Below are 23830 nucleotides of genomic sequence, written 5' to 3' on the forward strand. Positions count from 1 at the left end.
CAACTTGTTATCAAGATCCTAAAAATGTTACCATATGTATTCCATTACAATATAAACTTCAAAATCTATAAAACTCATATCAATATAAATAAATTATAAATTATTATTGCTTATATAATTAATAATTATCCATTTATACTTAATAATGTTTTATGCATAAATACTTTTTAAAACATTTGAATACAACATTTTTGAAAACATTGGTTCATCTTGGATATTTATTAATTTTTGATAAAACTTAGTGCTGTATTAATGTAATAATCGTAATAAGTGTGAAGATTCGCTGTTACATTTTTTTTATTACTTTTAAATTTATGCTACATTCATTTGATCATCTATCAGCATGTAGTTTTTAAAAGTGTGTGAAGGTTTAGCTAGCTTACGTCACGACATTCTCAAAGTGAGAATACGATAAATACACTTGTCAAATCAGTGTATGATGGCTGGAATTAAAGGTTATTCATCATATTTTTGATCACATAGATGTATAACTTCTTATTACAAAATCTAAAAAAATGATATTGTTAATGAGGGTTTAACAAGAAGGTTGAATTAAAAAATGATACGTCAAAACATAACCTTACTGGTCTTATTGTCATTACTGTCAAATTCTTGTATACAGGCGACACATGTTTATGATTCATACACATACATATTAATATGATTTATTATAATTTTATTTTTATTAATTTATATATTTACTTTATATCAAATGTTTGTTAAGAAAAAGTTGCAATTATCTTTCATAAGCATTACAATTACTAAACTTATAAGAGATGTTATATTAACCCATATATAGAATGTAATGTATTTTTCATGGTGAAAATGAAATTGATTTATCATTTATACCTTAGTTTATATGTATATGTGTGTTCTATAACTATACATGTATATTTATTTTATTTCATAAATCATATGAAATTATTTGATAATACATTATTTTATTTTTGTTCCATGCAATGAATGGTCTTCACTATCAAATAGCGTAAGTATTTTGATTTATAAGAAACTGATGTTTTAATGAGTATTATAATAAAATGAGAATTTTTTTTTCAGATTAGTAATTTTGGCATTTGCTGGATCTATTGGTATGACATTTGTCATACTTGGATGTGCTTTGCCAGCATATAAGTAAATATTATTGTTAATATATAAGTATTTATAATAATAATTCTGTTAATATATTCAAATTAATGTTATATAAATTATAGTGGAACTTGTCTACTAATTTTTATGTGTTATGTTTAGAATATGGTGGCCATTTTTTGTTGTATTATTCTATGTATTGGCACCCATTCCAACAATAATTGCACGTCGCTACACAGATGATTATGGAAGTAATTCCAATCCATGTTTGGAATTGGCTATATTCATAACTATGGGTTTTGTTGTATCATCTTTTGCTCTTCCTATGGTCTTAGCAAGATCACCAGCCAATGATCCAGTGGTATATTTAAATTATATATGTCTTTTAAGTATTATATTATACATTTCTATATGAACATTCATGTACATAGAACATAAAAATATATTTCAGATACACTGGGGTGCTTGCTACTTGACATTAGCGGGTAATGTTGTCGTGTATCTAACTTTAGTGGGATTCTTTATAACATCTGATCAAGATGACACTTATTACAACACATGCTGAAATGCTGTACTTCATTGTACTTATTTATTTAATTTTACATGGTAATATTATTAACCATATTCCATTGTCTTGAAATTGTTTTCTACTTTTGTACATGCAATTTGAACACTTTCAGGTTTTTGCAAAGCAAGAATGTAAATCATATACTGCACTGACTGACAGTTGTGAATTAATTCTAAGTCATTACAAAATTTATAATATACTAATTATAATATTATCATAAGTTGTTCATAATACAATCAGTACTAATGACACAACAAGTAGTATTACAGTAATTAACATTTAATTTTATGGTGATTTATTTTGATATTATCATTTAGTAGCTTAACATTTTCCAACGTATAAACGTTCTTACAAATTATCTTGGATAAAATTAGAAGCACAACTATGCTAAAACATGTAAAATTTAATATATTTCTTTTTATTAATCTAAGTTTTCGATAGCAATATCAATAAAGTTACAATTTTTTACATTATTTTGAATCTTGCATTACCTTTTGCGAATAAATATTTATAGATATAAAAAGAATGTAACATTATATATACATATAACAATTTATAAATGTTTTGTATACCGTGGTTACATTCGTTCCTAGTCAATACAAAAAATTCATACAATTTTAGATTACTATTGTCCATCACTGTTGCTATAGTTTCATTCTTGTTTGTATATACCTATAATCATCTTATTCCTACTTCAAGGTATTTAGTAGATATTTCATTAAATAAAGTTAATATATTTCACATTAAAATAAACTTACTTATTACAAGGTTTTTTTTTAAACATAATTTAAAACTTTGTATACTGATTAGTACAGTGACTGTTGTCAGCAATTGGCATAAACACAAAATATATTAAGAGATTATTCACAGGACAAAATCGCATCATGTGAACATTTGTATAGGCATGAAAAGTTAATATAAAATAATGGAAGTACATTTATACTCATAATCTTAATCAAATTCATGTAAAAGGTATAATGAATCAAAGGCAGTATTCGCAATGTAGTCTGAGTTGTGATCAAAAGCTTACTGATCCATCTCAGAATTCCATTCAACAATGTAAAACTAATATACAGCAAGAAACTTTAAAACAATCTGTGAATCTGTTGCCGAACAGTATAATTTGCTTAAAAGATCTAGCTGATGGCACATGGTTATGGAGAAAATCTCATATGAAACCCCTTAAAACATGTAAGAGTAACAGGACAATAAAAAAACTAAAGATGAGTAAGTCATCAAAAAGAAAAGTAAGTTTTGTCTTTAAATTATTTTCATTATTTTATTAAAAAGTTACAGGCTTATTTAAAATAATATTTTTAAAAGGTGTGCATAAACGAAGCAGAAATTCCGAAATCCATAGAGGAACAGATAAGTATTTTATTGGAAGAAATTAATAAGGAACAAAAGGAATTAAAGGAAACAGAGCAAATAAAGGAAGATCATAATATCTCAATATATTTAAAAAATTATTGTAGCCCTAAGGATGATGTGCCTTACTATGACTACAATAATCTTCAAGAAGCAAGAAAACGTATTATTGGCAAGCTTCAAAGACGAGAAGAGTAAAGTCATTTTCAAACAAATCATGTTTATAACGCGAAAAATGTTATAGTAGTTTGTGACGACACCTACTTCCGTTTAGTGACCTCATTGGAACCTTCATTTCTGCTACCAAACAATTACAAATAGCAGTGTCATCTACTTCCGGAGAACAAATGGTGCTTTAGGTGTCGCCATAAGTCATTGTTTTAAAAACAATTTGGAAGTCTACAGTTTTAAATAATTTATTTAACTTACGTTAATTGTATAATGATAATTTTTTCTCCAAATTTATTGTTTCAGCTTTGAGGAACAACTGACCAAACTCGAGTTAGAAGTTATTGAAGATTATAAGGAATTTCTAAAATCGTGTATAGAATATTCAGTTTTGAATATGCGAGCACCTGTTCCTTGGCATCAATTCAAAGTTACCGCTAATCATTTTATGCAATATAATCTATTTATCGGAAATGAAATATTAAAGGATATTCAAAATTTATACTTCTTTAAGTAAGCCCTACAAATATCGTACTTCAGGCTATTTCCTAACAAAATTTTATTTTTCAGGTATCAAGATGTAATGATAATCAACATTCGAGATATAGGAACACTTCCTATTTCTGCTTTCGAAATAGAACCGAAAATCAATCTTTTATGCGATAAGGCTATGCATTTACTTATTAAAGAATGGTTGGCTGATGTTGCGGATATTTTTTTGGAGAAAAAGCATGTTTGGTCTTTCTACGTCCAAAAACACTACAAAGCATCGACCGTATTGATTGAAAAATATTTTCGAAGCGTTAATACTCTTTTGTCCAGGCAATTACGAATGATGGTAATGAAAACGCTCAGTCATGTCAAAGAGTATTTTATGGAATACAGCGGTGGAAATTATTTCAAGGGTAATTATGAGGATCTGATGTTTTTAAAGTAAGCAATCTGCTTTCTTAAATTTCTATTACCTTCTCATATAAAATAATGTTTAATATAATTTATATTGTAGACCACCTTTTATGACAATAAATGTGGAACCAGAACTTGGTACAGCGAATTTACATTGCAGACCAAGTATCTCAGAAGTTCGTGAAATCATTTCAAGATGTTTTGATAAGATTATCACAATCACTACAATGATTCCAAAAATTGAGACTATTCTGTTTCCTGAATTAGAGAAACAAGAATTTCTCTCCTCTGCTTCACGATACGAAGATGTGGTTAATAAATATTAATAATTTATGCAAAAAATACTATATTTCGGTTTATTAAGTTTGTCAATTTTTTAAATATAATTATCACAGGTATACAATAAAATTAATACTGTACTAAACGTTATCAGTGTTCACGCTGAGGGTCCTGAAATTTATTTACAATGTTACGAAGATTTATTGTATATTATCGATGGTCAAGCGAAAAAAAATCTAGACAACTTCTTCAGGATCGAACCAATGCCATTTCTGCGTGAATTCGAACAAAGGATAAGGAGTTACGATGATATCAAGAAAGAAATCTTCATGTTCCGTAACAAGGCAAGTATGTACGAAGAATTGAATTACTTTAATGTGTTGTATTAATGTTAGTTTTATCTTAGATCCCTCTTAATATGATAGAAGTTGATTGTACCATTGTGAATGACACACTGAGGCAAGTTTTACACGAACTCCGAACTGAAATCTGTGACTTCTTTGCGAATGATTTACGATCAAATAATCGCGAGTTGTGTTCAACTTTCGATACAATAGCTGAAAATATTTCGAAAATGCCAGAGAAGACACGAGACGTCGTCGAGTTATACAATTATCTATGCGAAAGTCGGGATTCAACTATGTTCAATCTGAAACGAAAATTGGCATTTTCCATAGAATTACTTTTATTCCTATTCGATTATCAACCGCCAACGGACGAGGATATACAATTAAACGTCCGTACTATTACATGGCCGAAGGAAATGGAGAATGTAATGGAACTGGCTAACACTAGATTAAACATGAGGAAGCAATTCCTGGAGGATGTGTTACGATCAAGAAGGGACAACTTTGAACAAAAAATATTCAATCTCGAGTTGGCGATTGATGAATTTAAGAAGAAAGATCCCCCTGTTTTAAACATATATGAAATGGAGGAGACAACCGAGGAGAGTGAACAACTTTCCAAAGGAATGGAGGAGATTCGAAAGGAAGCCGAAGAGATAAACGAAGAAGAAGCTCTTTTGGATATGGAATTAAGTCCTTACTTAACACTTCCTGCCATGTCTGCAATAGTGAATACACTGGATACACTTTGGCATACTGTTTACAATTTCCATATACACTATGATAAATGGTTTAACGGTCCATTCTTGGGTCTCGATGCCGACCAGATTCAAGAAGAAACCGACAACACTTGGCGAACATTATACAAACTGGCACGTTTGCTTACCGATATCCCTGGTGCTAGGAGAGTTACCGAAATGGTGCGAGGAAAAGTGGAGAAATTTAAACAATTTGTCCCTCTTTTATTAATTATATGCACGCCTGGATTACAACACCGACATTGGGAGCAAATGAGCCACCTGGTCAATATAGATGTAACACCATCGGAGACAACTAGTTTAGCCAATATGGTAGAATTAGGATTATTAGCCCACATAAGCAAACTAGAAGAAATATCATCGGCTGCTGTTAAGGAGCACGCTCTGCTACAAAATTTACAGAAGATGAAGGATGAATGGTCTGAGATTGAATTTAACTTCATGCCGTACCGCGAGACAGGTGTCTTCATTTTAACCGCTGTAGATGACATTCAAGTACTTCTCGATGATCATATATTGAAGGCTCAAACGATGAGAAGTTCTCCGTTTGTAAAAGCATTTGAAAGCGAGATGCAAACTTGGGAAAATAAGTTGCTAATGATGCAAGATATCATTGATCAATGGTTAGTATGTCAATCAACGTGGATGTATTTAGAGCCGATATTCAGTAGCGAAGATATCATGAGGCAAATGCCAACAGAGGCGAAGAATTTTCGTAGGTTGGACAAGATTTGGCGTGGCATTATGTCCTACGCTGTTGCTAATAAACGAGTACTGGATGCTACTGGTATGAAGAATATGTTGCAGGAATTAACATTGTGTAATGCTCTATTGGAAGAGATACAGAAAGGTTTGAACGATTATCTCGAGAAGAAACGTTTATTCTTTCCAAGATTTTTCTTCTTGTCGAATGACGAGCTTCTGGAAATCCTGTCTGAAACAAAGGATCCTCAAAGAGTACAGCCTCACTTGAAGAAATGTTTCGAGGGCATTAGTAGGCTACGATTCACTAAGGATGAAGAAATCATTGGGATATTATCCGACGAAGAAGAATATGTTCATTTGAGCGGCAAGATTTATCCAGCCGATGCTAAAGGTTTGGTAGAGAAATGGCTGAGTCAAGTTGAACAACTTATGGTTGCTTCTCTTCGCGATATTGCTGAAGAAAGTATCATTGCATATTTCACTGCTATTAGAGAAGAATGGATATTCGCTTGGCCCGGTCAAATTATTATCTGTGTTAGCCAAATACATTGGACCAGTGAAGTCTGCGAATCATTTGAAAATCATTCTACTTCTGATTATTTGAAGCAATGCAGTCTTCAGATTGAAAGCACCGTTACTCTAGTTAGGGGAAAATTAGATCCAGGTGCAAGAATAACGATCAATGCTTTGATCGTGATAGACGTGCATGCACGAGACGTAGTGAAGCTACTTGTTGATAAAAAGGCGTCCGATGTTATGGACTTTAACTGGATATCACAGTTAAGATATTATTGGTCGGACAATAGTATCATTGTATCGATAATCACGACTAGTGTAGCATATGCTTTTGAATATCTTGGCAACACCCCAAGACTTGTAATAACACCTTTAACCGATAGATGTTATAGAACCTTAATGAGTGCATTGAAATTAAATCTTGGAGGTTCTCCAGAGGGTCCAGCAGGAACTGGTAAAACAGAAACAGCAAAGGACTTGGCAAAGGCTGTTGCCAAGCAGTGTATTGTTTTCAATTGTTCAGACGGACTTGATTACAAAGCAATGGGTAAATTTTTCAAAGGACTAGCTCAATCTGGAGCATGGGCTTGTTTTGATGAATTCAACAGAATTGAATTAGAGGTCCTCTCTGTAATTGCACAGCAAATTTTGTCCATTCAAATGGCTGTCAGCTCAAAATTGGAAAGATTCTTGTTCGAAGGTACAGAGATCAAATTAAATCCTACTTGCTATATTATTATAACGATGAATCCTGGTTATGCTGGGCGTCAAGAACTTCCTGACAATTTGAAGGTCCTCTTCCGTACAGTAGCAATGATGGTACCAGATTATGGTATGATAGGAGAGATTACTTTGTACTCTTTTGGTTTCATCGATGCGAAAAATCTTGCGCAAAAGATAGTTCACACTTACAAGCTATGTTCAGAGCAATTAAGCTCTCAAAATCATTATGATTACGGTATGAGAGCTGTGAAAACTGTGCTCACCGCTGCAGGTAACTTGAAGCTGAAATATCCGACCGAGAACGAATCAATTTTAATTCTTCGAGCTATCATTGATGTTAATCTACCGAAATTCTTAGCTCAAGATATTCCATTGTTCAATGGAATCTATACAGATCTGTTTCCTGGTATCAGTCTTCCACAACCTGATCGTGATGAATTAATTAATTTATTGAGAGTTATTTTAGAGAAACGTAATCTGCAAGATACACCTTGGTACATAGACAAAATAATTCAAATTTATGAGATGATACTGGTACGCCACGGTTTGATGGTCGTTGGACAAACGTTAAGTGGAAAGACAAAAGCGTATCAAAGTCTGGCAGAAGCTTTGGGTGATTTAGCTGGTGTACGACGTGCTGCTATGAGAGAATATCAAACTATTTACAAAATAATTAATCCAAAAGCAATTACTTTGGACCAACTGTATGGTAGTTTTGATCCGTTGTCCCATGAATGGAGCGACGGGGTTTTGGCTAATATTTTCAGAGAATTTGCACAATCTATGTCTATTGAACGTAAATGGATCATATTTGATGGTCCCGTCGATGCGGTGTGGATCGAAAGCATGAACACCGTGCTCGATGATAATAAGAAACTGTGTTTAATGTCGGGAGAAATCATCCAGATGTCGTCCAAAATGAATATGATGTTTGAGCCAGCTGATTTGGAGCATGCTTCTCCGGCTACTGTCAGTAGATGTGGAATGATTTATATGGAACCATCTCAGCTTGGTTGGAAGCCATTATTTGAATCATACAAAAAGTATCTCAAGCACAAACTACTTTTAGAACAATATGAACTCATTGTAGAGTTGGTCGAATGGTTAACAGTGCCTATTTTGTTTTTTATAAATCATTATTGTAAAACGTTTATTGAAATGCCAGAACTACACATATTTCTTGTAAGTAGGAATACTTTTAATGCATACTATAAAACCAATGTTTTGTTAATAAATTGTTATAGTCTTTTACCAGACTCCTCACCACAATGTTGGATGAAGAGACACAAGTCAGCACAGTATGGCTTCAGTGTATTTTATTGTTTACTATGGTTTGGGGAATGTGTTCAACATTAATCAGCGATAGCAGGAAGGCTTTCGATGTTTATTTAAGAAAATTAATACTCGGGAATGATGACGAACATCCTAAACCAAAAGCTTTTAAATTAACAAAGCAACAATTATTCCCTGATAAAGGTACCGTTTATGATTGGATATACGATAAAAGAAATAATGGATGTTGGATAGCTTGGATGGATACAACGTTACAGGTATTTGGTATTTCTTCAACTGATCTCTATGTAACCCTAACTTATATTTTCATATTTTAGATGTCATTATTACCGGAATTAAACTCTAATAAATTAATTGTACCAACGACCGAGGTAATAATGCAGTATTTTTTCCTGAAAAACCTTCTTCCAAGATCGATACCTATTATGTTCGTCGGACCAACTGGTACCGGAAAGTCCGTGATTATTTTGGATTATTTAGAATCTTTACCCAGGGAAGAATACATAGAAAACGTGATAAACTTCAGTGCACGTACAAGTGCCTCGCAGACTCAAGAAATAGTAATGTCAAAATTGGATCGTCGAAGGAAAGGCGTTTATGGTCCACCGATGGGGAAAAAGTGTATATTGTTCGTTGATGATTTAAGCATGCCACAGAAAGAAATGTACGGTGCACAACCACCTATAGAACTCATTCGACAGTGGTTAGATCATGGTCATTGGTTTGATTTAAAAGACACAACAATGTTATATCTAGTAGATATATTCCTAATTTGTGCTATGCAACCACCTGGAGGTGGTTCCAATGTAGTCACATCTAGATTAACCAGACACATGCACATAATTGGTATTGATTTCTTTGAAGAAGCTACAATGACCAAAATTTTCTCCTCGATTCTCGACACCCACTTTGCAAAAGGATTTGTTTCAGAGGTTTCAAGATTAGGAAAAATGGTAGTTAATGCTACCATGGACATATTCCTCGGCGCTATAGAAACCTTTTTACCCACTCCAGCCAAAAGTCATTACGTATTTAATTTACGCGATTTTAATCGGGTCATTAAGGGTATACTTTTGGTACCGTCTTCTAGAATGAACGATCCTGATAAATTGATCAGACTCTGGATCCACGAGGTGTACAGAGTATTTCATGATAGACTGATTGATAGGGATGATCAGGAAAAATTATTTAAAATGGTTCAATTTACTTGTTACGATCAATTACGGCAACCGCTGAATAAAGTACTTGTTAGATTACTGAAGGAAGATGAAAAAGATATCCAAAGTTCTCATATACGTGATCTATTTTTCGGTAATTATATAGAGCCTGATGCTGAGCCTAAGATATACGACGAGGTAACCGATTTAGATGATCTACAAACGAAAATGGATTACTATTTAATGGAATATAATATGCTGTCCAAGACACCGATGTCTCTAGTTTTGTTTCGTTACGCTATTGAACATGTCTCACGTACATCAAGAATACTTTTACAAGAAAATGGTCATGCCCTTCTTATAGGAATGGGAGGTTCCGGTAGAAGTTCTTGCGCCAAATTAGCCAGCAACATGTGCGAATACATGATGCAACAAATTGAAATCTCCGTGTCTTACGGAATTACCGAATGGCGAGAAGATATGAAGAATTTATTGCTACGCGTAGGATGCGATGGAAAGTCTACGGTATTTCTTTTCGGTGATCATCAGATAAAAAACGAATCTTTCATAGAAGATATAAACATGATATTAAACACAGCTGATATACCGAATTTATACAACACCGAAGAAAAGGCTGAAATTTTGGATAAAATGATGAACGTGATGCACGAGACAGAAGGAAAAAGAGCAGAGACTACACCGACTGTTCTTTACAATGTATTCCTGGAAAGAATAAAGAAAAATCTTCACTTGATTCTAACAATGTCTCCGATAGGAGACAAATTTAGAAACCGTTTAAGGATGTTCCCTTCTCTGATCAATTGTTGTACCATAGACTGGTATACTGTCTGGCCGGAGGATGCTTTAGAAAAAGTAGCTAGAATGTTCTTACAAAATGTCAATATTAATAACAAATTAAGAGAGAACTGCGTTCATTTGTCCAAACAGTTTCATACAAGCATAATTACAGCTAGCGAAGATTATTACAGAACCCAAGGTAGGAGATATTATGTGACTCCTACAAGTTTTCTACAACTGATTAAATCATTCTGCAAGTTGTATGATCGCAAAATAGAAGAGATTACTTTGCAACAACTTCGTTATGAAACAGGATTAGAAAAATTAGACTTTGCAGCGGGTCAGATAGCTGTAATGAAGGAAGAACTGCAAGCTCTACAACCGAAACTGTTAGCACAGTCTGAGCTAAGCAACAAACTTATGATTCGAATAGAGCAAGACACCATCAATATAGAAGCAAGGAAGGAAATCGTAGGCGCTGAAGAAGCGTTAGCCAATGAAGCAGCTGCAGCTGCACAAGCTATAAAAGACGACTGCGAAAGCGACTTGGCAGAGGCTACTCCAGCATTGGAGGCTGCTTTGATGGCACTGGACACACTGAAACCTGCTGACATCAGTATTGTACGATCCATGAAGAGTCCTCCAGCAGGTGTACGACTGGTGATGGAGGCTGTATGTGTATTGAAGGGTGTGAAACCTGAGAAAGTTCAAGACCCAGCAACTGGTCAAATGACGGAAGACTACTGGCCAGCCTCTATAAAGATGCTTGGCGATATGAGATTCTTGGAAAGTTTGAAAAATTTCGACAAGGATAATGTACCACCGGCATACATGAAGAGGATCCGCGAGAAATTTATAAATGATAGAAGCTTTCAACCTGAAGCTATCAAGAAGGTATCCACTGCCTGTGAAGGTTTATGCAAATGGGTAAGAGCCATGGAAGTCTATGATAGAGTAATCAAGGTGGTCGCACCGAAACAAGCTATGCTGGCAGAAGCGGAAGCTGCTCTGGCGGGTCAAATGGAGGCGTTGAATGCTAAGAGAGCTCTTTTACAAGAAGTCAGTCAGAAGTTACAAACTTTGAACGATGAGTTTGCCGAGTGCATGAGGGAGAAGAAGAAGCTCGAGGATCAGATTGATTATTGTAGAAAGAAATTAGATAGAGCTGAAAAGTTGCTCGGTGGTTTAAGCGGTGAAAAAGATCGATGGAGTGAAACAGCTTTTCTATTAGGTGCTAGTCTTAATAACGTTATCGGAGACGTTTTATTGTCTTCAGCTGTGGTTGCTTATTTGGGGGCATTCACGGTTGAATACAGGAATAAATTAATCGCAGAGTGGTATCTATCTTGTTCAAAATTCGCTATTCCATGCGGAGAGAAGTTTAGTTTGATTGATATTTTAGGTGAACAGGTAGAAATTAGAGCTTGGATAATCTATGGTTTACCAGCGGACAGTTTTTCTGTTGAAAATGGTATAATTGTAAAAAATGCTGATCGATGGCCACTCATGATCGACCCTCAAAATCAGGCTAATAAATGGATAAAGAATATGGAGAAACAGAACAAGCTAATTGTTATTAAACTTTCTGATCCAAATTACGTTCAAGTAGTGGACACTTGTATACAGCTTGGAACACCAGTTTTGCTGGAGAATATTTTAGAGGAAATAGATGCGATATTAGAGCCTGTGCTACTTAAAAATATTTACAAAGAACGAGGTGTTTTGTACATAAGATTTGGAGAAAACGTTATCGAGTATAATACCAATTTTCGATTTTATCTTACAACACGTTTAAGAAATCCACATTATTTACCAGAGGTGGTTGTTAAAGTGACTTTATTAAACTTCATGATCACTCCTCAAGGGCTTCAAGATCAATTGTTAGGTATAGTTGTTGCCAAAGAATTGCCTGTTCTGGAGGAGAGAAAAAATCAATTGATAGTCGAAGGTGCAAACAATCAGAAAATGTTGAAAGAGATAGAGGATAAGATATTGCATGTTTTATCCGCGTCAGAAGGTAATATTCTTGAAGATGAAACGGCTATTACAATATTATCGACCTCGAAGAGTTTGTCTGAAGATATACAAGCGAAACAGGCTGTAGCTGTTAAAACATCCATACAAATTGACAATGCTCGTAATGAATACAAGCCTGCCTCAGAGCACGGCTCTGTTTTATTCTTTTGCATTTCTGAATTGACAAACATTGATCCTATGTATCAATACTCTCTACCATGGTTTATACATCTTTACGAAATGTCCATAATTAACAGTGAACAAACCAAAGTTCTGACTGATCGGATTCATAGTTTAAATACTTATTTCACTGCTAGTATTTACAGAAACGTGTGTCGTTCTCTGTTCGAAAAGGATAAAATAATATTCTCGCTTGTCCTCTGCGTTGGTTTGTTACGTGCTGCTGGACATTTAAACGAAGAATATTGGACATTCTTGTTGACAGGTGGTGTAGCATTGGATAATCCTTATCCAAATCCTGCTCCATCTTGGTTGTCTGATAGATCTTGGTCTGGAATTGTTGGAGCTACAAATTTACTTGGACTTGAGAAACTAAAACACTCTCTTGAAACGCAAACTTCGCAATGGAAGGCTTATTATGATTTATCCAATCCTCAGGAACAACCATTTCCACGTCCATTCCAAGCGGAGGGTGAAGGTTTGAAGAAACTACTAATACTTAAATGTATAAGACCAGACAAAATCGTGGCTGCTGTGAGAATGTTTATCATACACCACATGGGACAATCTTTTGTAGAACCTCCGCCGTTTGATCTCCAAGCATGTTACAATGATTCTAGTAATGTAACTCCTTTGATTTTTATTCTTTCACCTGGATCTGATCCAATGGCTGCTTTGATAAGATTCTCTGAAGATTATGGAATGTCGAAAGGAGATCTTATGACTATATCACTGGGACAAGGTCAAGGACCCATAGCAGCAGGCATGATTGATAAAGGAATAAAGAGCGGAGAATGGGTGGTACTTCAAAATTGTCATCTAGCAGTATCCTGGATGAAAGAATTAGACAGAATCTGCGATGAAGTAATCGTACCTGAAAACACTCATCTGAAATTTCGATTATGGTTAACTAGTTACCCATCAAAGGATTTTCCAATCTCTATTTTACAAAATGGAGTTAAGATGACTAACGAACCACCGAAGGGTTTGAAAAATAATTTACTCAGAAGCTATCTGAACGATCCGATCTCGGATATAAAATTCTATGAAAATTGCAAAAAAATACTCGAGTGGAGACACCTCCTTTTTGCTTTATGCTTCTTTCATGCGGTTATTCAAGAAAGACGTAATTTTGGACCATTGGGCTGGAATATTCCTTATGAATTCAATGAATCAGACTTACGTATCAGTACTTTACAATTACAGGTGAGATCAAGTGAAACCTATGAATTTTCGAATTTGTCCCATTATTTAATATGTTTTAGCTTTTCTTAAATGACTATGAAGAAGTACCATTTGATGCCCTTCTTTATTTAACGGGCGAATGCAATTACGGTGGTCGAGTAACTGATGATAAGGATAGACGTCTGTTAAATTCGTTGCTTCAGCAATTTTATAATCCTCAAGTTATCGATAACAATCAGTAAGTAATATTTGCAAGGTAGAAGAACATCTGTTCATAATTTTTATTGTAGGTACTGTTTCTCGCCGAGTTGTATATATCAATTACCAGAAGATACTGATTATGAGGGATGTTTAAAGTACATTCGTAATTTGCCAATGGATCAACAACCAGAAGTTTATGGTTTGCATGAAAATGCAGATATTACAAAAGATAATCAAGAATCAACGCAATTACTTGAAGGTGCTTTATTAACACAACCACAGATCACAGGTGTAGGAGTTGAGAGAAACATGGATGAAATTGTTTTTAATTTGTGCGCTGATATTTTATTAAAAATGCGATCGGAATTTGATATTTTGGAAGTTTCTAACAAATATCCAGTGTTGTATATGAACAGTATGAACACAGTTCTCCGTCAAGAACTTATTAGATTTAATGATCTGATTAGTGTGATTAAAAGAACATTAGTGAATGTACAGAAAGCTATCAAAGGATTGGTACTAATGTCTCCGGAATTGGAAGAAGTTTTCACTAGTATGAGTATCGGCAGAATACCCGCATCTTGGAGTAAAAAGTCATATCCATCTTTAAAACCCCTGGGAAGTTATATTAATGATTTATTACTTAGATTAGAATTTTTTCAAAATTGGATAGATAAAGATGCGCCGATTGTTTTTTGGGTATCGGGATTCTTTTTCACCCAGTCTTTTCTTACCGGTGTTTTACAAAATTATGCGCGTAAACATAAAATACCAATTGACAGATTAGATTTTGAATTTGAAGTAACTTCATTTGAATCTAGCCCAAGAGGTGCACCTTCTTATGGAGTTTACATAAAAGTAAGTTATATGTATACAAATTTTTATAGATCATTAATCTCTAACAATAAAATTTCAAATTTTAGGGTCTGTTTTTGGAAGGTGCAAGATGGAACAGAGAGATAAAAGAAATTGATGAATCAAGGCCAAAGATAATGTTTGATATTCTTCCTATAATATGGTTAAAGCCAGGTATAAAAACTGAATTTGTAACAGATTTCCTATATAATTGCCCAGTATACAAAACAAGTGAAAGACGTGGCGTTTTGGCTACGACCGGTCATTCCTCCAACTTTGTACTATATATTTTACTTCCATCACACAAGGAAGAAGCTCATTGGATTAAGAGAGGTGTAGCTTCTTTGTGTCAACTGGATGACTAAACTAACATAGTACTTTCGTGTAAGAAATACAACTGTAGATGTTGTGTAGTTTTAATCAAAGATTTTGAAACACTGTAGTCTTTTAATGGTAGATTATCCAAAATAACAGAATTGAATTTTCTTAATTTTTCTTGTAATACTTGAACTTGCTACACCTTTTTTAATTCAAAGTATTGTAGAGGAGGGACAAAATTAGAAATCGTGGAAAATTAAAAAAAGCAATACAATTTATTGAATCGTGAACCCTATACGATAGTACATTACAGTAGTAAATTTTTTTTTTTTAATAAGCAAAAGTTTGATTGGAATTTTTTTATTTAAATAATATGTACGATTATCGTCTACCTCTTCCTCTACCTCGTCCACCTCGACCACCTCTGGTACCACGTCCACCTCGTCCTCGACCGCGCACTGCCCCTAATAATTATAAAAGAAGCAATAAATTATTTACACTCAGAATGAAAAGATTATATTTAACAGCTTCTTAATTTGATATATAATATAAAGAAATTTATAAAGTACAAACCTCGTGCAGCCTCCTTTTTCTTAGCTTTTGCTTTTGGTGTATCATCTATAAGTAAAGTTTCAAGCGGTAATGAATCTGGCAATATATAATATCTTATATTATTGCCACGTAAACTTAATGTATCTAGTTGTACTGGGTCCCTATTCTTTATAGTCATCTTTACAGTCTTTAAATGTGTGTTCATTGCTACGTCAACTCCTAAAAATAATCAATATATTATATTGTATGAAAAATACAATTATAGAAATTTTTATAGGTTACGTTGACATACCGGTAATAGTTCCGTGTACCTGAGTACCATTTTTCAATTCTATTGTCACAGTCTCATGACTGAGCTTCATCAAAAATCTGAAATCATAATATTAAATTTATCTTGCACAAAGAGAAAAGTTTAATTCATGTATTATTACTACCAAACCTCTCAACATTACCGGTCATTCACATGTCCGATTTTACATAAATATTAATATAAATTTAAACTATTTATTGCTTTTCTAATATACATACCTTACCAGCTTCATAATGCTGTCAAATGTTATATCTACGCTATAAACAAAATTACGATTTCAATTATATCATGCCTTCTTTCTTGCTTACAATTCTATACAACGCTATGTGTTCCAAAACCTTGTTTTTCGTGTTCAAAACAAATTTTTTTTATCGATACACTTGTTACTTTTATTTTTTAAAAAAACTTAAAATTTAGTACAGACAATTAGCACTATTTTAAAAAATATGAAAATTAGAAGAAATATAAATATAATATAATTTATATTTAGACATATAATTTTTGAAATTTTGAGTGATAAGTTAATTACAATTTCTTTCAAGGAAAATTAATAGTAATATTAAAATATTGTATAAATAAATTGAATTTATTGTTTTCTGTACTACTCTTAGCTTATTAAACGTTTTCATCTATTTATGAATTAGTTCTAATAAGAAAGTATGATGATAAAGAATTATTAACTGTACAATTTTATCGAATTTTTAATAGTAAATCAGACAACAATACATGAATTAGATGCTTTTGCATTAATTAATTTTAAAACAGTTTTCATTCGTCCTTCTGATCCTACATCATATGTTTGTGGAAATGGTACTCCATCAGGTCTACTATATAATTTCTGTACACATTGTTCCCACCTGACTGGTGAAACCATTTGTTTTAATACATATTTTTTTAGAAATCTCAAGTTTCTATAGGGTTCAGCTTTATAATTAGAATATACTTGACATCTGGGTTCATTAATTTCTATTGCAGATAAAGTGTTAAACACCTGCTTCAAAGCTGGTTCCATCAGTGGTGTGTGAAAAGCTCCTGATACAGGCAATTTATTTACATTAGTTAAACCATACTTTGCTTGGTGCTTTTCAATATATTTTAATGTTTCTGCATTTCCCCCAAGTATTTTTCTTTGTGTACATAAAAAGATAGCAGTTCTGAAATCAATAAATGAATAATCAACTAATCAAGAACTATCAATTCTTAAGACTGAAGAGAAAAATTTTACCTGCATATTGGATTCTCAATACCTACATCCCTTGCCCATTCTTCTGCAGCTTTACAGGCTTCTGAAAGTTCAGCACTTGGCAAACAAAATACAGACAACATTCCTTGAGGTACTCTATCAGAAGCTAATTGCATTGCTTTTCCTCTTGCCCATGCTAATCTTATTCCATCCTCAAATGTAAAAACACCAGAAAAAATTAAAGAAGTTATTTCTCCTACACTGTATCCTGCTGTACCAATACATTTCTCAAATGCTTCAGGTGTTTCTTTACGAATTTTTTCTAATGCTGCTAGAGATGAAATTACTGTAGCAGCCTGATTGTACTCAGTTCTGTTTAGCTTTTCTTGTGGACCATCCAAACAAAGTTTCAACAGATTGTAATCAAGAATTTCATTAGCTATTTGAAATAGTTCCTTAGCAAGAGGTATTTGTATATATCTTTTAATTGTACCAACTTTGATAGTACCTTGTCCAGGAAACAAAAATACAGTTCTTTCACTTGGGTCAACTTTCTTTTTAATTTCTTCTTGTTTCAATGGAATATCCTCAGGATATGGACTGGTAGACCAACTTTTATTTTTGACTTCATTGAATGTTACAGATTCTTCAAGCAAACGTGATACTTCCTTTTCATTATATTCATTTTGAGAAGGATCTTTTGAAGATTCTTTTACATTTAGTGCATCATGCGTATTACCCTCATCTTTCTTTGTATCATTGGAGGCTTGATTGAATTGATTTAACCAACAACATCTTGGTAAACGAGGCAATACCTTTTTAAATGATATTTGTCTAAGCATTCTGATTAACTTACATGAAATTAAAAAGTATTCGTTTAAGAAGGGAGACAAATCTTATGAAATCTACGCATGCGAACTATGTACAGGTATACAAATATATTATTTTGATACGTACTATATTACAGAAATAATAAATTTAAATAAATAACATAGTTTCAGATATGGAATTTTTTATATTTACCAATTGCTCTTTATAATTTATTAATGTTTTGCTATGTTAATATAAAGTTATTACATATTTTAATAGGAAGGTAGCACCGCAGTTATTTAGGTTAGATATTTTTTCAGACGCGCGCAATAATTACCGGCGCGGGGTACGGTGGCGCATCAGTATCTCTTCAAACGTCGCGCGGGTAGGACGTCTTCCGAGTTCTTCCGCAGCGCCATCTATACAAAAACGGCTCAAACTACTCAACGACTTACCGATCGATTTGCAACACTGCCGCCACCTGTCGGTAGATAACAGGAACTAACCTGCGAGTAGTTTCCGCCCTTTCCCGATAGAGGGCGCCAGTGAGCGCCGCACGGGTCGGTAAATCGTTGAGTAGTTTGAGCCATTTTTGTGTAGATGGCGCTGCGGAAGAACTCGAAAACTCTCCTTTCTTTGCGACGTCCGAAGGGTTACTGACGCGCTTCCGCGCGAAACAAATTACATTTGTGAAGCCTTCATTTTGCAAGAGTGCACTGCTTATGCCTGATTCTCATAGCTATGTTATTTCCAGGAAGTATAGTAGCGAGCCAATTTCAAATTAAACTATCATTTTAAAGGTTTGTAAAAAAAGTAATTATAAACAGATAAATAAACTTTGGAAAACTCGGAAGTCCTCTACTTTCCAATTTAGGCACAGATATCATATTTTCTTTTTAATATTGCATCGCACAATAATAACACCACATCATAAACTAAAACATGTCAATAATTTTAATAATACACGTGTTGCATATACTATGTAGTATTAGTCATCTACTAATTCAAGAAAATGTGCAAGAGCGTAATGCGATAGGTGCCATGTGTAAATAAATTTGTATAGGTTCTTTCCGATGTTGTTCAAATTAAAATAACTAAACGTAAGATAGCTTTGGAACGTTTACCAATAACAGGAATAATTTCGGTACGACTCATCTACTATAATACTGTTTCGAACTTCGCGTTACTTTTTCGACTTGTTAAAAATAGCAGAGATACATTCAACTGTACGGAATTAATGTTTAATCAATTTTTTACCACACAATATCTATATAATTATACGAAATAATTAACTAAATGTTGCAGTTTTATTTACATTATTAATTGTTGTGAATACATGTAAAAAAAAAAAAATTAATATAAGTTGGACAAGGATATTTTCAGAATTTGCATGCATTTAAAGAGAATGATTCATCTTATGATTGTATTCGTTTAACAAATTTATAATTATAACGGTAAACACTCGATAGGTGAATAAATCAGTAGGAAATATAGATTACAAATGAGGAACTATAAAAGAGAAGGGGTAAAACTCAAAGGAGTGGGAAATAACAGAGGTTGCAGCGTCTGAGGGAGTCGTGTCGCTACTTCCGAGGAAATAGCATCTTGAAGGATACCTTGTAAGTTCAGGTACAAATATTGCAATCATTTTAACACTGTTTACATACATGCTTGTGCGTTTATTGGAAAAAGAAATAATTTTAATCAAGCAACAATTAACACACTGCATAGATATTTATCATAAAATTTAGTGCGTCTGAAAATTAAATATTATTAAGGAGAACTTCCGCTAACCATTCTTGTTGAAGAAATTAAATATTGTAAAATATTTCTCTAACGTCAGTGGAAATATAACTTATAATTATATAACGTTAATTTGAGTTAACTACAATTTAAGAAACAATTAGTATATCATTAAAGTTACAGTGAAATGGTACAGGGAAAAGAACTACTTCTCTTATTTCTTTTTTTAAACTTTCTCTATATTCTGCTTTTTATTTAATCAAACCTGTTTAAAACGATTTAGTTAATTATAGTGTATGTAACTTTAAAAGAAAATACATTCCACTTATATATTATGCTTAGATAATAATATTGTTTTATTTAAGTGGTATAAATCTGTAACTATTATTTCTCGTGAACGTTAACAATTTATACTCATTATTAAATAATGAAAGGGTAATGATGATATAAAATTGTACAATAATTTAACTAAAGTAATATTGAAATTGATATCATCGTTTTAAAACTATGTTTGCCAGCTAAATTTGGTAGATCTTACGTAACATGTTAACGAACGCAGTGTCATACCATGAAAACTTATATTATTCGTTTTAAATTAAACTTTAATTGATTTTCTATTGAAATTTATACTATTCTAATAATATACAATAAGAAATTGCAAGCATAAATTTGAAAATTAACTAATCGTATTTAGTCTGACTATACATGTCTATTTCTACTGTAGCAATCAACGTGTTAATTAAATTACATAATTCTATATAATTAATTAATCATTTGATTGTTTCCAGTATGAATATAAATTAAAAATTATCGGGTATCAGAATTTTTAACCTACATGCAAATAGAATAATAATGATATCATTATTTGGGGATGTTCCAAGCGTGATAAAGTGAAAGTGTAATAATTATTCGTGGATGATGAAGTACACTCTTTATATTTAAATTATTCTGTTAATATTTCGTGTTGTAGGAAGAAATGAAATAATTAATTGAAATAATGAAAAACGAATGGATAAATGATAGAGTATAACAATGGAGAAAAGAATAGGAAAGTGAAATGTACACGTATTTTGTAATGTGAGGCGGTTGTCCGGGACTGAGAGTGCTGTGTGCCAGTTCAGTTCACGGACACCAAATTAGACATGGTCTATTTTTGAGCAACTTATAGTTGCTCGTTCCAATTTACTGGTTACTCATAGTAGAAACCCTACAGTGAACCAGATGGGGGGATATTTGGGGCTCTGCATTAACTTCATTCATGTCCATTTAAAGGAACGTAACAAAAACAATAGATACATGAATCCTTGAAATTCGAAAAATTAGTGTTAAGAATAGGGACATTGAAAACTTTTGGAAATTTCCAATCAATATATTCTGGCTAACTATCATTGATTAATGCTGTAAATTAAAAAGTGTACTACTTTATTTAATACAATTATTTTCGTTGAACTTCTTTCATGAAATTCAATTTCATTTCAATTTAGATGGCTAAAAATATCAATGACTCGCTTTTACAGTTCCCTGTTTATCTCGAAATTCTTTTTTTTTCTAAAATAACATTATTATTATTTGAAGAATCTTTCTAACAAAATTTTCTAATTTTTAGGTAACGGAGGAGCAGTCTAATCAATCAAGATGTCAAGGCCAATTCTTAGCAGGCCGCGTACACGTGTGTACGGATGTAACTATGACAAAGGAGAATCGTATTATAAACCGATGGTTGATCATTTAGATCGAAAATACAGCGGTCGACCACTGTTCTCTGAACCAAGAACATCGTTGGCCGATGAGATCGCCGCTCGACGAAATGACATCGGTAACATCTTCAATCGTTTTCCAAAATGGTTTTAAAGGGTGGACATATCCCTATTCCCTCTTCCCTTAACTATTACGATAAACCGTAGTTAGTTAAATCACCGTAAGAAAAATGCTGAATTATTTTTCATTTTACTGGTCATTCGTGAGTGGCATGTTCAAATCCAATTCCTTCTTGTGAAACGAATTGAATGTACTGTTTCATATATACATACATTTAGCGTTACAGACACGACAAGTTTTACTCTCCATAAAGAAACAAGATTTCAGCATTAAGTAATAATAAAAAAAAAAATGAAATAAAATCGCATCGTCTAATGATTTATTGTATCCTGTAACACGAACAGTAACATATGCAATACGTATACACAGTTTGAGAGTGTTGTTTTTTGAAACACCTTACAAACAGAATTACATTTTTTATAAACAAAATACTCTCACTCTCCAAACTGTAATTTCTTGATTTTTGCTTCAATTATTTCACGTAATTTCAGTTTGAATTTCAATCCGCATGCCGCGCTGTTTAAAAAGATAAAAAGTACTGGGTACAAACGGTGAACTTTTAGATTCTCTTTCTTTTTTTTTTTATATTGGAAGCAGAGAAATAAATGGTTATAGCGAAGCAGACGATAACAAGACTTGACCATTTCGTACCATTTTTGACCAGAAGGGTTTCCAGTAATTATCATTAAAAAAAGATCCCAAAAAACCAAGTATCCCAACAGTGTACATATCTTGAGGTATCGGTTTTTACAGGCACGCGTGACCTCTCCGGTCCTCGCAACACATCCTTCGGACATGACCTTGACCTTGAACTAGATCCCCCTATCCGTACCCCTCGCTTATCATCCTTGGCCACGGACAACCTGTTCCCCGAAGACGAGGAGGTCGTATACGACAGCCGTGGCCAACGCAGACGTCGATTTGCCGATAATTTTGCCAGCGACGTCGCCGCGACTACTCAACATCTCAAAGCGAAATTTGCCTCGATCGGATTGGAAGACGAAGTCGACGCAGCACTGGGTAAACTATCGCGTCCTCGTCCGGAACTGGATCCTCTGGACAGCGTCCTAAGCGCCAGAAGGAACATGCACGACGTGAAATCCCTCAGCGAGGAGGCCGAGTCATCCTTCAAAAGAAGGTCAAAATTATTCGACGAGGTTGATCGTATCGAGGAAACTAAACCGTCGATCTTAAAATGGTCGAAACTTGTCAACGAGGACGATAATTTGGTACCGGTCAGCGCAGCTGCAACCAGAGCCAGACAGACGAAGAATCGTCTGAACGATTTGGAATCTGAAATGGAGGAGCTCGCTGAGAGACAAGCGAAAAGAGAAAAAAGGGCAGCTGCCCTCAGGGCGATGATCAACGAAACTGCTAACGAATCGGAAAGTATCCATCAACAACAACAGTCTCATCTAAGCAAAAAGGTGTCGATTCGTAGCGAACGCTCTGAGAAGATATTTTAAGCAACCATAGAAATCTGAGCACAGTATAATGACAGAAGCTGAAGTTTTATTTTCGTTCTTCAAGGATACCCTGTCACTTTGATTTCATTTCGACGGTCCCATTATACATACACGTGTGTTTCTATCACGACATTGGAAAATTTTTAGCCAATTCTATGAATACGTTCAGGAACTATGAAAGATTATTTCTTATTTTAGGCATTCAAGCGTAAAATTTACATTTCCGGATTGAAAGACTGTTATGAAAAATTAATGATTTCTAATTGGAATCTGTAAATGCGAATAGAAATTTTGCACACACCTAATAGAAAGACATTAATGATATAATAAAAATTGGTAAACGTCATTTGATTGATGCCTAAAGATATCTGGAAATATGTAAATTCTTTATATTGCATATTTTGTATATCTTGTTACTGTACAGTATTAAAAGAAAAAAGAAAGGTGCAACGCTATTTGACACGCGTACTTAATCATTTTATAATTTTTATCAAAGCTGATCATAGCAGTAGATAATTCAA

At 33.5% G+C, this 23830-nt stretch overlaps 5 protein-coding genes across 10 annotated transcripts; 3 read left to right on the top strand and 2 right to left on the bottom strand.

The window, feature by feature from the left end:
* Nucleotides 1-929: 929 nt before the first annotated feature.
* On the top strand, nt 930-1914 carry LOC117604756 (leptin receptor gene-related protein). Its single transcript, XM_034325182.2, has 5 exons — nt 930-985; nt 1057-1131; nt 1249-1447; nt 1538-1692; nt 1767-1914. The coding sequence occupies exons 1-4, from the start codon at nt 960-962 to the stop codon at nt 1649-1651; spliced, it is 414 nt and encodes a 137-aa protein (XP_034181073.1). The 5' UTR covers nt 930-959; the 3' UTR covers nt 1652-1692; nt 1767-1914.
* A 265-nt stretch (nt 1915-2179) lies between these two features.
* Nucleotides 2180-15699, top strand: Dnah3 (dynein heavy chain 3, axonemal). 3 transcript variants are annotated; one of them, XM_034325177.2, is made up of 12 exons: nt 2180-2901; nt 2978-3216; nt 3497-3703; nt 3761-4123; nt 4197-4407; nt 4492-4719; nt 4782-8606; nt 8669-8974; nt 9035-14074; nt 14134-14291; nt 14344-15112; nt 15178-15699. In XM_034325177.2, exons 1-12 carry the CDS (start codon nt 2632-2634, stop codon nt 15472-15474), a joined length of 11913 nt encoding a protein of 3970 aa, XP_034181068.2. In that variant the 5' UTR covers nt 2180-2631; the 3' UTR covers nt 15475-15699. The 3 variants fall into 3 exon arrangements, with proteins under 3 accessions (XP_034181068.2, XP_034181070.1, XP_034181071.2); XM_034325179.2 differs by lacking the exons at nt 2180-2901; nt 2978-3216; nt 3497-3703; nt 3761-4123 and having other exon boundaries at nt 4268-4407; nt 4530-4719; XM_034325180.2 differs by lacking the exons at nt 2180-2901; nt 2978-3216; nt 3497-3703; nt 3761-4123; nt 4197-4407 and having other exon boundaries at nt 4422-4723.
* SmD1 (small ribonucleoprotein particle protein SmD1) lies at nt 15681-16661 on the bottom strand. The gene is made up of 4 exons (XM_034325184.2): nt 16508-16661; nt 16272-16348; nt 16001-16198; nt 15681-15891 (listed from the first exon to the last, which is right to left on the bottom strand). The coding sequence occupies exons 1-4, from the start codon at nt 16519-16521 to the stop codon at nt 15809-15811; spliced, it is 372 nt and encodes a 123-aa protein (XP_034181075.1). The 5' UTR covers nt 16522-16661; the 3' UTR covers nt 15681-15808.
* Nucleotides 16662-16972: 311 nt separating this feature from the next.
* beg (malonyl-CoA-acyl carrier protein transacylase beg) lies at nt 16973-18951 on the bottom strand. Of its 3 annotated transcripts, none has more exons than XM_034325066.2 (4): nt 18620-18951; nt 18496-18526; nt 17515-18287; nt 16973-17443 (listed from the first exon to the last, which is right to left on the bottom strand). In XM_034325066.2, the coding sequence occupies exons 1-4, from the start codon at nt 18640-18642 to the stop codon at nt 17002-17004; spliced, it is 1269 nt and encodes a 422-aa protein (XP_034180957.1). In that variant the 5' UTR covers nt 18643-18951; the 3' UTR covers nt 16973-17001. The 3 variants fall into 3 exon arrangements, with proteins under 3 accessions (XP_034180957.1, XP_034180956.1, XP_034180958.1); XM_034325065.2 differs by having other exon boundaries at nt 17515-18323; XM_034325067.2 differs by lacking the exon at nt 18620-18951 and having other exon boundaries at nt 17515-18323; nt 18430-18613.
* Nucleotides 18952-19751: 800 nt separating this feature from the next.
* Nucleotides 19752-23752, top strand: LOC117604699 (uncharacterized). Of its 2 annotated transcripts, none has more exons than XM_034325068.2 (3): nt 19752-19901; nt 21632-21841; nt 22597-23752. In XM_034325068.2, exons 2-3 carry the CDS (start codon nt 21661-21663, stop codon nt 23307-23309), a joined length of 894 nt encoding a protein of 297 aa, XP_034180959.1. In that variant the 5' UTR covers nt 19752-19901; nt 21632-21660; the 3' UTR covers nt 23310-23752. The 2 variants fall into 2 exon arrangements, with proteins under 2 accessions (XP_034180959.1, XP_034180960.1); XM_034325069.2 differs by having other exon boundaries at nt 19754-19911.
* The last annotated feature ends 78 nt before the right edge of the window (nt 23753-23830 follow it).

This window comes from Osmia lignaria, chromosome 5 (assembly GCF_051020975.1).
Source record: "Osmia lignaria lignaria isolate PbOS001 chromosome 5, iyOsmLign1, whole genome shotgun sequence".
Lineage (NCBI taxonomy): Eukaryota > Metazoa > Arthropoda > Insecta > Hymenoptera > Megachilidae > Osmia > Osmia lignaria.